We start from the raw sequence: 12,152 nt of genomic DNA on the forward strand, positions 1-12,152 counted from the left end.
GGAGCCAGAGGAGGTGGGTGGGCAGGCTGCTGCCATGTGGGTATAGAGGTGTCAGCATCCTCAGGAGGAGGGGAGGACATGAGCCTTCTAAGGGGTGCTCACTGCTTGAGGGGTGGGGACCTAGGCCAGCCCAAGGAGTCCCCACATTCTGGGGGCAGTGAGAGGCTGGGGACCAAGAAGAAACAGCCCAAAAGGAGAAGAACCAGGGGCATGGGATGCCTTGGCTATGCTTAAGGAGGAGCGCCAGCCGGTCCTGGCTCATAGTTGGGGGATAGAAAAGGCCAGAGAAGCAAGACAAGATGCGGCAGTGGGGAGAAGCCAACCCCGGGGTCCCTGCTGTGGCCACACCGTGGAGGCCTACTCCCCAACCTCCCCTGGACAATCTCTGTTATGCTGGCCCAGGGCCCTGTTCCAGCCAGTATCCGAGAGGCTGTGTGGCATTGAGTGAGTTCCTGGGACACCAAGGGACACCTAGATGGTTTGGGGGTGTTGGACTGAACCCTACGGGCAGAGGTGTGGTCCTTGTAACCTTGGAACTCTGAGTGGCTAAGGAGACCCATTGGAGTCTGTGCAGACCCCCTTGAGGGCCTGGGCTGGCCCCCAGGATGGACACAAGCTGCCTCCACACGCCACAGAGCCGCTAAATTTAGCCAGACAGAGGAGGCTGTCTTGGGGCCGAGAGCTTGGCAGCCCTGCCTTGTCTCCCTACAAGGCCCGGCCCAGCATCCAAGCCAGCCACCCGGCCTTTGGGCTTATAAGGCAGATCTGGCGACACACAAGTGCTGGAGCCTTGGGGTGGGCTCTGGGCCAGGCTCTCAGACTTTGGGGAGCCTCCTTCCCAGCCACCAACAGACATGAGAGCTACTTGCCGAGTGACCTTGGGCAAGGCACTCAACTTCCAGAACCTCGGTTTTCTGATCTGCAAAATGGGGATTCTAGTACCTACCTCATAGGGCTGTTTTAAAGAAAACCTGCTGAATGTGAAAGCACTGTGTCCCTGTAAACTCTGACCCCTTCCCTGGCCACCCCTGCTCCTCACAATGCCTAGAACAAATACAAGTGTCTGTCCCTGGGATGCTGGAGTTGGGGCCAGTGTTGGAAAAGCACAGGCTCAGATGGAAAGATGCTTCTTAGAACCAGTGAAAGAGACATTGACCCAACCAGGACCTGTCTTACTCCCATGGAGTTATTAGCAAGAAAAGACGTTTCGGAAGAGAAATGCAGTTGCTTTTATTCCTTTTCCTTTGGGGCATGCTTTGGATGTGACGACAACCTGGAATGAGACAGTCCTCCTTGCCAGTCTGTTTTCTGAGTGTCAGGGTCAGAACCAAGGCTGTAACAGGAGCACGTGTGTGTCCGCTAAGCAAGTCTGTCTGAGTGGCTAAGGAGACCCATTGGAGCCTGTGCCCACCCCCTTGAGGACCCCCTTGCAGGCCTGGGCTGGCCTCCAGAATGCACATGGGTCCCCTCCATTCTCCACAGTGCTGCTACATTTAGTCAGGCAGGGGAAGCCATCTGTCCATGGGTGCCTCTGTCTGTCAGTAAGCCTGGCTCCTTGGAGGAAGAGGAGGAGGAGGAAGAGGAGGAGAAAGTCATGGTGATGGTATGAAGGGGACAGACACAGACTGGAGAATGATTGCCTGACTTCCTCCCTCCCTCCCCGCCTTCCCTTTCTCCCGTCTCCTGCCCTCACTTAGCACCTGCTGACCTCGTGAGTGTGGTGTGCATGTCAGGAGAGTGTGGGTGGACTGGGACACAGAAATGGCTCAGACACAGTGCCAGCACCCACCCTGCTCCCCACTGCAAACAGTTCATGTCCTGAGGCCTGCTATTCCAAGTGCCATGGGGTCAGTTGGGAAGGGGACAGGCCCTTTTGTCTAGGGTCAAGCCTGGGCCAAGGAGATGTGGCCACCACAGCTCTGGCTCCCAGCATCTCTGGATTTTTTCCTTAGAAAAGCCCAGGATGTGGTTCTCCCTATCCCCATTGAAGGTGGCGTCAGACAGACTGTTGAGCTTGGCAGGAACTCTGCGTGGAATGAGGCTGATCTGTTTGACGGAGTGTGTGTGTGTGTGGGGGGGTGACTGGCCTGGGGTGCTGGATGAGGCTGTGCACGCCTGCCCTCTGTGGGGCCCTTTGCTGTCCAGAAAGCAGCTCTGCTCAGACAGGCAGTTGGGGTTCCCAACCGGGGGCCTGGCTCCCTGCCCAGAGCAATTTCCCAGCTAAAGGCCTGCCAGGAAGAAGACTCCTATCAGCCTTCAGGGTGGGGCAGCTTGGACTGGGGGGAAGTGTGGACTCTGAGGACACCCAGCCTCACTTTCCATCTTCAGAGGGAGCCCTGAAGACACTCAGCCTGGGTTGAGGGCTGGCCAGGGTGCTCTTCCTGCTTTAAGTTGGGGCCTTCAGTGTATCCTAGGGTGAGCTTGGGCAACTCATTGCTCCTCTCTGAGCTCAAATTTCTTCATCTGCAAAAAAACAGGCTGACGGTTGAGAGAGGCCTCTAGCTCTAAGAGTTCTGAGAGCTAACAGGGACCCTATCCTGGGGGCCCCTGCATTGAAAGCCAGGGTTGGGTTTGAGGGCTGTAGAGGGGCTGTATCCCAAGCTCATTAGTGGTCTCAAGCTCTCTGTTCTTGGTGTTGTCAGGACATATCCCCACGGGGCCTCTACCTAGGAGGAAAATTCCATTACCATCCCCATTTCACAGATAAGGGGGCAGGCAACTTACCCAAGCCCCCACAGGAAGCAAGTGGCAGAACCAGGGAGGGTAACCGAGGCTGTCTGATGTCAGGCTGTCCCAGTTGTGCCTCAGGGAGCCCGATGGTGGTGTGTACAGGTGTGGCCCTTGCCTTGTATGGGCACCTGCCTCCCTCTGCTTGTTTTGGTGGAGGTGTGGCTGGGACAGGACGGATGGCGGGAGAGGAGAGATCAGGGGATGGAGATGCCAGCCTGACACTGAGGTTGATTGTGCATAGGTCAGGTTTGGACTAAGGGGTGGTGAGGGGGTGGGGGTGGATGGAAGATGGCCTACAAGGACAGGGGTGGGGGTGTCCTGCGATAGGCTCGGAAAGTGTCAGGCGGCTGGACCAGAAGTGGCCATTTTTCCTCTGCCTTCCTGGCTGTAGGCCGCCAAGGCTGAGCTCCCCACCTGGGGGCAGAGGTAGGATGGGGAGGATGTTTGGATACGGGGATGGGTCCCTGGTTTGGGGAGGGCTCCGGCCTGAGGCCACTCCACCCAGGCCCTGGCCTGAGCCCCCAGCCCTGTTCCGCCAGGTTCATGGGGGTGGGGGGCTGACAGCTTTATCTTTGCCTTGTGATGGTGGCCCGTGGTTTCCTGCCAACAGCTCCCGTTTCCGGAGGCCCAGCAGGGCTCAGGCGGAGCCAGGAGGGGCAGAGGGGCTGGGCCTGGGTGGCCCAGCCAGCCACACCCCCATCTATCTTTGGGAATTTATTTGTCCACAGGCTCAGCTGGCCCACAGTCCATTGCCTGCCAGGGGCCAAGAGCTGCTCTGACCACCCAAGGACTCTCCCTCCCAACCCAAGTGCCTCCAACTGACCTCTGACTCCTGACCTCTGGCCCTGCCCTGCCCTGCCCTACCTAAGGGCCTGGGAAGCCCCTGGAAGTTCGGCCGTAGACGTGGGTGTTGACGCCTGGCTCACCTAGAGAGCAAACGCTGTGCCGGGGCTCAGCTCTCGGCCCCCAGCCTGGCCCACCATGGCGCGGCGGCTCCAGGATGAGCTGGCTGCCTTCTTCTTTGAATACGACACTCCCCGAATGGTGCTCGTGCGCAACAAGAAAGTGGGCATCATCTTCAGACTGATCCAGCTCGTTGTTCTGATCTACGTTGTCGGGTGAGTCTGGGACCCTCCCTGCTGTCCTCTAACACCAGCCCCCAGGCTGGGCCTGTCCCCCAGGCTCTGGCATGCCTCCCATGGCCCCAAGGAGCCCCTCTTTCTCTCCATTCGTTGTCATCCTTCCTGACAACCCATGGTGCTATTAAGAAGGAATGGAAGCCTGGGAACTTGCTGTCAAGATGGAGACACTGAGGCGGAGAGGGGAAGCCCTGTCCTGGGTCATCTGGTAAACCAGCCGCAAAGCCACTGGGTTCTGAGGAACTGACTCAGTGTTAATGGTCCCCTCAAGTGGTGAGTGGCTTGAGAAGCCAGGGCCCCAGGAAGCCCCAGTCAGAGTCCCTCTACCTCTGACCTCCCAGTCAAGCCAGGCCCGTATCCAGAGACAAAGGCCACACCCCATCTGACAGGCCCTGCTCCCACCTGCCCTGCCTAAATCAGAAGCATCCTGGGATATCTGAGACCCCTGGAGCAGAGAAATCCTCAAATTGGGAAGACTTAGTGCCTTAATGGGGGCATGTCAGGCACAGGTTGGAGGTCATTCTGGTCTCAGGGATGACAGCTCCTTTCTGGGCATCTTGGGACCTGTCCCATTGTCCCAGGAGTGCAGGGGCAGAAGCAGGGCGGGACTCCCCTGCAGCCTGGCTGTCTGGGGGATCATGCTCAGGCCATCTTCCTGAAATCAGCCTGGCTGTCCTGGGAGCCAAGACAGGCCTGCCAGGGGCTTGCACATTTGTGTGCTTGTGCAAATACACGTGTGTGTGTATGGTATATGGATGCATGTGTGTCAAACCCAGAGCTCTGTGTAGGTATGTGTGCCCTCATGTCTTTACGTGTGTGCCCAGTGAGTGTGGCTGCTGGGTGCGTCCTGGGGCTGAGTGCCCCCATGTGCATGCCCTGTGGCTGAGATGGCTGGGTGTCTGATGCACGTGCCCCTGTGTGTGTGTATGTGTGTGTGTGTGGAGTATTATGTCCACTCACAGTGACTCTGCAGGGAACTCCTGGAGGCCCTAGGGCCACTGAGAGGGGCTCAGCCCCCGATGAGGGGTCTGGGGGCACCCAGCAGCCCCGGCCTGACTTTGTTGTGTGAATCTGAGGGCCCTGCCCTTCTGGTCTCCATGTTCCCATTTTTGCAGAGGGACCAAACCAGGACTGCTGACTGGAGTCCAGGCAGGCTGAATAGAGTCCTGGTCCCCCCAGGGTTCCCCAAAACTGCCTTCCCTCTGCCTCACCTGGCCCCCAAGGCCTCAGAGCTGGTCAGGTGGAGCCAGTGCCAGAACCAGCCCTCTCACACATTTTGGCCTCTGCCTTCCTCGTCTTCACAAACCAGTTTGACATCTGCAATGTCATTTGAGTTTGTGAGGGAAACTGAGGTTCAGAGAGGAGCAGTGGGGTTTCCAGGTCACACGGCAAGTCTGCCCTGAGTCCTGGTTAGAACTGAGGCTTCCTGACCCCCAGGCCTCGACTCTGCCTTTTCCTTTCCCACCTCACAAGGGCTCTGAGAACCTTCCGAATGGGGCACTGATGGTGTGATGCCAGGCACAGGACAGGCCTAAAAGCCCACCATTACCCATTCTCCTGATCCTCTAAGGGAGAGAGAGGTTGCCTGCTCACCCTTCACCTGAAGCGGCTGGGAGAATGTTGTCCTCACTGTGTCCTCTAAGGCTCCCTACGTCTCCGTTCAGGTCAGCACTGACAGCAGCACCAGCGCCCTCTTGTGTGTTGGTCACAGACTGTCAGAGGGAAAGGGACAGTCCTGCCACCCCACCCCTAGCTGCAGCATATCCAGTCCTGAACACATACTTCCAGTGACAGGGACCTCACTACCTCCCTCCCTCCCAAGACAGTCTACTCAGTTTCCAAATGGATGTGGCCTCCTCAGCATCCGTGAGAATCCGAGACGTTGAGTGATTTAGCCTGGATCTCACAGCCAGAAAGAGGCTGAACCAAGATTTGAATCCAGCTGTGTGCCTTGATACCCTGGAAGGGAAACATACTCAGGGAGGGACTGACTGTCCATGTCACATAGCAGAGAACGGAAGGCATAGTCCCTCCAAACACCTCCCAACTCCACCCCAAAGCCCAGGCTTCCACTCCTGCTTAGGTTCTGACTCCTGCTGTCTCTGGCGCCCTCGTCTGGCCACTGGCCACAGCTGCACTGACAGCTCGGCTAGGTGCCCACAGCAGCAGAATGAAACCATCCTGGACTTGGTCTTACTCTCAGGCCTGTTTCCCAGCTGTTCCATGGAGCAGGGGTGGGGGGAACTCCTCTAAAGACATTGCACAAAGGCTCAACAATTTCTCTTTCCTGAGGAAGGACAGTCTTTCTTTGTTTACCCCTCTCCCCGCACCCTCCCCACACACACCTCTTTCCAAGGCCCCTGTCTAGCACAATGTCTGGTACCGTGAGTGTTGCAGGGGTCAGAGGGGAGCATAGGAGAAGAGTCACACTCCCGCACCCCAGGCACAGCTCAGGTAGGGGATGGGCAGTCACAACGATAGACCTGGACAGAGGGGCAGACATTGAAGCACAACCCCTCAGCGGCTTTGAGACTTAGAAATGGAGAGAGAGTTACTGAGACAGAGGCAAAGAGGCTTAGATGCTGAGAACCTGCACAGTCTCTGAGGAGGGGGACTCAGGTTGCGTTTTCTATCTGTCACACTCTTGCAGGAAGTCCAGGGCAAGTAGAGGGAGCAGGTGGCCCTGGCAGGCTGAGCAAAGACTCTTTTTGGCTCAAACTATGGTGGTTAATTTGTAGTTAGAGCTGTCTCCTGGGCAGTGATGAGCTCTCCATAACTGAAGGTGTGCAGGCAGTGGGACTGTCATCCATGATCTAGCAGGCCTATACAAGGGGTGTGCTGAGACATGTCCCTGCCTGGGGAGCCCTGGCCAGGGGAAGAGAAAAGTCTAGCTGCAGCACACAGGAAAGTCCTAAGGGGACTTGTGAATGCAGCTTGGAAAGGAGAGCCTGGGAGGCTTCCCAGAGGAGGTGACACTGTGATGGAACCAATCTTGAACCAAGGCCTGGAGGCTTTCATTTCAGCACCCCCCACCCCGGGCCTCTTCTCACCCCAGTCCTCACCCCTTCCCTGAGCCCCAGTGGCGTTCTTGAAACCACGTGCTTCTGAGATCTTCAAACGGATCTTGGAGCACAACAACCAGGGATCAGGGCAGCTACAAATGACTGTTGGGAAACACATCTGGGGACATTTCTACAGCATCTTCTCCATACCTAGTGCTGTGTCGGGCTCCATGGTACAGAGGTGGGACAGAGGGTGGACAGAAGGAGAGCGAGAAGATGAGGATGAATTAGCCAGAACTCCTTTGGTTCCTAGTGATGGAAACCTGATCAAAGTAGGTTTAAAAGGAAGAGCAGGGAATATCGATTGGTTTATGTAACTGAAAAATCAATGCGGACTTCAGGCCTGGCTGGATCTTCCCCGATGAGAGCACAGGAGGAGCAAGTTCTAAGTGTCGTCTGGGAGACGAGGCATTCAAGTTGGTCCCGTGGGTTCTCCAATGAAGCTAGTAGCCAGGATTTTCTCTTCTTCTTGACTCTATTTTCCTCTGTGGAGGCTTCATTCTCAGGCAGGCTCTGTGTCCTCATGGTGGCAAAATGGCCACCGGCAACGACAGGCTGACATCCCACCCGCTCAGTCACCCCCAGGGCACAAGAGTGTTTCTTTCTCCAGAGTTCCAGCAAAAGTCCCAGGTCCAGCTCTCACTGGCCCAGGTTGGGTCAAGTGCCCATCTCAGAACCAATCATTGTGGCCAAAGAAACGAATGCTCTGATTAGTGCAGCCTGGTTGTATGATGCCCACCTGGTTCAGGCACCCCTGCAAGAGAGCAGAGTGTGAGCAAAGGTCCTGGGGCAGGAAAGGAACAGCAAAAGGGTCAGTAGGACTAGGCTGGGGAAGCATGAAAGGAGCCACGGGAGAGGGGGTGGAGGGGTAAGCCCGGGCAAGTGGCTCAGGCCTCCGAATATAGGGTTTTCTTCTCCAGGCAACGGGAGACATGGAAGGGTGTCTAACAGGGAAAGGCCCCGGGGCAGGCAGGTGCTGGGGTGGGGGTGGAGGCCAAAGGCAGGGCAGCTGTGAGGAAGCAGCAACGGTGAGAGGAGAGGATGAGGCCAAGGCAGAAGCAGTGGGCATGGAACGCAGAGGTCATGACCCTGGCAGACCCTGCACCAGGGGTGCCGCTGCTCAGCTTCTGCCCATCATTGCTGCAGGGGCACATGTGCCCAGCATGGTCAGAGTTCCTGACTTCTCACGAGCCATGGGAAATTGGAATTTATTTTGAATTGAAAGGAGCCTCTTGGTTTTCAGAGGGGGGTGACTCATTCAAAAATTTTAAAACACAAATTGTCAGCCTGACTTGTCTGTAGACTGTGTGTGGACTACCCTCTGAACTGGGCCCTGGCTCTGAACTTAGTCCCTCCCAGGCCTGAAATCTGGTCTTGCCCGCCACCTCCAGGCTGCTCTGTCCCATAGCACGTGCCAGGTCTGGTCACTTCCTGCTAGTGGCCTGTGTTACACGCTGTGGTCCACCAGTCACGTGACCTGTCTTCCCAGCCCTACGCTGGAGCTGCCCCAGCATCTGCCCCAGCTCCTCTCAGCCTCCCCACAACAAACCCCTCTGGGTCTTTAGATGAAAGCCATGGTAGGACAGGAAGGATGGAGGGGCCCAAAAAATGTGGACATGTAGGACAGAGAGGGCGTGAGGATGATGCACAAGCTTTGAGCCTAAGAATGGGGTAGGTCCGGCACCATCCGCCTAGATAAAGACACCCGAGGAGCAAGTTCTATGGGGAGATGAGGCATTCAGTTTGGTCCCACTGAATTTTTGCTTTGAGATATAATTCACATGCCATAACATTCACCATTTAAAAATATATAGTTTGGTGGGTTTAAGTATAATCACACATTTGTGCAACTGGCATCACTATCTAATTTCAGACATTTTTCACTACTCCAAAAAGAAGTCCTGTACCCCTTAACAATCACTCCCTACTCCCCCTCCATACATCCTACTTTGCCTACGCTGGACATTTTATATAAATAAAATCATACACTGTGTGGCCTTTTGTGTCTGGCTTCTTTCACTTAGCATAATGTTTGTAAGGTTCATCCATATTCGTTGTAGCATGTATCAGTATCTCACTCCTCTTTATGGCTGGATAATATTCCATTGTGTGGATACGCCACGTTTTGTTTATCCATTCATTGGTAGATAGACGTTTGGGTTGTTTCCACTTCTGCTTCTTATGAATAATGTTGCTGTGAACAGTTGTGCATAAGTTTTTGTGTAGACATGTGTTTTCAGTTCTCTTGGGTCTACGTCTAAGAGTGGAATTGCTGGGTCAAAAGGTTATTCCCATGTTTAACTTTTTGAGAAACTGCCAGACTGTTTTCTAAGGGATCGAGTGGAGTTTGAGGTACCTGTGAGATATCTGGGGTGGGGGGCCAGGGTGGGGGAAAGAATGTGTATCACCAAGCAGTGGGAGATGTAGACATTTGCATAAGTTCCTTGAGTGCAGAATTTTGGTTTGTTTTGTTCATATCTGTATTTTTAGTGCCCAGAACAGTGCTTGGCACATAATAGGGGCTCAATAAATAAATATTTGTTGAATGACTAAATGAATGTGTGGAATTGAATTTTGGGGGAGAGTACAGAAGTGGAAATAGAAATCTGGGGAAAGCAGTGTGTCGGTGACAGCTCACATGAGGGTCTGCCCGGGCCGAGAATGGAGGACAGGGCGATGGGGGCAGATGGGCATTTAAAGAAGAATTAGTAAAGGAGGAGTGGAGACAGGGAACATAGGAGGATTATTTATGTGCCTACTGCATGCTAACTTCTTTATAGAGAGCTCATGGGAGCATCCCTCAATCACCTGGAGTCTTTTTCTTCCTGGGACCCAGCCCACCACTTGTGCACGGTAGGGCCTTGCTTATATTTGTTGAATGAGCAGTGTTTCTGAGATAGGTGCCATCACTTATGTTTTACTGAGAAAGCCAGGGCTCAGAGAGGTTTAGTCTTTAGCTCAAAGCCACACAGCTGGTGAGTGGCAGTGCTGATACCTGAACCGTGTGGCCTCTGTGCCACCCAGAGGCCACCTTCTTGGCTATTCCACCATGTGGCCCCTTCCATGAGGGTCCGCTAGAGAAGAGAGACTCGGGGTAGGGCATTGCTGAGGACAAGGTGGAAAAACTGGGAAAGAGAATTTCTGGAAGAGGAGGGACTGCTGAAGATGCCAGTGTCTTTGGTATCAGATCCACTTGGTGATCTCCCCAGGATGGGAACCGCAAGCCTGGGTCAAGATGAGCATGGCTTTGGGCTAGGGGGGAGGGCGGACTGGTGCCATGGTCATTCTATTATTACCAGAACTGAGGTCATTGATGCCAGTTTTGACTTCTCCCTTTGACCCCCAGAACTGACAGCCAGGGGGGGCAGACACCCTGGAGTGGCTGCATCAGCCCCACTGTGCAGCCTCCGTGTGCCTCTGCTCCCCCCGCCCCATGTGCTCCTGGTTCCTGGTAGACTTGCTGATGCCTGGCTGCTCAGTGGAGGGGGGCAGAGTCCTGGGCTGAGGGCCCTGAGCCTGGGGTCTGTCTCTGACTCTGGGGAGAGACGCTCCCCAGGCCTCGGTTTCCCCATCTATAGTGTGAGGAGTTGGTATGGGCGAAGAGAGAAAGAAATGCTGCCAGACATCAGGGGTCGGGGGTGCCATGAGAGAGGCCAGTGGCCTCTCCTGCAGGGGGGTTCGGAGTATGGAGCAGATCCCACATCACTCCCCAGCGGTTCCTTAGAGCTTGGGCATGAAGTCAGAGGCCATCCTGGAGGAAGGAACGTAAGGAGGGTGGGGGGGATGGGGCTGCAGGCAGTGAGACAGGCTCCGGACACAGAATTGGGGGCCTTTGTCGTGCCTCATCTGTTGCCATTTGGGACCTGCAGGGGGCAGCAGTGACCATGCTTGGGCTTGTGGGTGGAGGTGACAGGCTTGGGGGTGGAGGTGGCTTGGCTCTAGTGCTGAGCTGGGGGAGGGGCTTGGAGAAAGAGAAAGGTGGACTATATGAGGTGAGAGGTGGACATTGGTGGGCTGCCTTCCTGGGCTCTGGAGCAGAGAGACAGCCCCTAGAGAGCTGGCAGTGACTCTGAGACTAAGGTCTGTTACCAGGCACAGCTGAGGGGCTTTGAGGTCTGCTTGGAGAGGTGGACTGGGGGTAGAGTGAGGGGTGAAGGGGGCATAAATATACCTGCCCACCGTCAGGCGCAGCCACAGGTGCGCTCACAGCTTTGCCCTGGAGATGCATAGCTACATATTCTGGTGGAAACCATGGACACACGCACGCACAGAGTTACATGAATCTCCATGAAAGAGTCTTTGAGGAAGAGAACCACTCCCTGGGGAAAAGTGTTGTCCAGGACTCTCGGTTGTAAGCAACAGAAACCACACCCAAACTGGCTTAAATAAAGGAAGGGAATTTATTAGCTCATGTAACTGAAAAGTCCAGAAGTCGCTTTTTCATCCTGTAGGCGGGATCCAGGAGCTCAGACATTGTAGGCGCCCACCCCTCTCCATGTCCTGGCCTGGCTTCCCTCTGAGTTGGCTTCATTCTTGTTCTCTCCGTGAGGTAGCAAAGATGATTAACGGTAGTTTTGGTCTTGTAGCCACCTTCCTTAGCCACTCAGCAGAGAGGATGTCTCTTTCCCAGTAGTTCCAAGAAAAATCTACCTCCCAGGGCATGTGCCCCTTCTTAGACCCATCACCGTTGCTAGGGTGATGGAACATTGATTGGCAAGCCTAGGTCATGTGCCCTCCCCTGCAGCTAGGAGGGAGGTGAGCCCCGCTGAACTTCCCAGATTGAAAATGGAGACCCCAAAGGAACAGGTGTTCTGAATGCTGGGCAGGGGAGGCCAGAATTTCCCAGGAAAGCTGGGAGGCCTCCAGCCTGAGCCACTCCCACAATGGCCTCAACTGGGGGCCAGACGCTGCCAGGCTCTCAACCATCATGCCCTATCGTTTCTCAGTGGGAGGACCTCAGGAAGGAAGGAGTGCTCTTGGAATGAGGATTGGGGTTCAAGAAGCTTGGCCTCCAGAACCCAGAAAATCCTGCTCTTGGAAAAGGATCTGAAGGCGTCCTTCCGTGGGTCTCCTCCCTGGGAATTAGTATTTTCATAGTGAAAAAAATGGCACTTCAGGCACAGGCCAGCTGGGGGCTGCAGGTGAAGCTCTCCTGCCTCCAGCCCAAGATGTAGCTTTAGGAGCAGAGAGTTGCCTCGAGATGCACGTGGGGTGGGGGTGG

At 55.2% G+C, this 12,152-nt stretch overlaps 1 protein-coding gene across 1 annotated transcript in view; it reads left to right on the top strand.

Annotated features, from left to right (window-relative positions):
- Window positions 1-3,473: 3,473 nt before the first annotated feature.
- Window positions 3,474-12,152, top strand: part of P2RX1 (purinergic receptor P2X 1) — a 15,672-nt gene continuing 6,993 nt past the window's right edge. The window contains exon 1 of the mRNA XM_019659831.1: window positions 3,474-3,848. Within this exon, the coding sequence (XP_019515376.1) occupies window positions 3,712-3,848 (137 nt within the window). The 5' untranslated portion in view covers window positions 3,474-3,711. The remainder of the gene's footprint in view (window positions 3,849-12,152) is intronic.

Source organism: Hipposideros armiger, unplaced genomic scaffold (genome assembly GCF_001890085.2).
Source record: "Hipposideros armiger isolate ML-2016 unplaced genomic scaffold, ASM189008v1 scaffold_304, whole genome shotgun sequence".
In the NCBI taxonomy this organism is placed as follows: domain Eukaryota; kingdom Metazoa; phylum Chordata; class Mammalia; order Chiroptera; family Hipposideridae; genus Hipposideros; species Hipposideros armiger.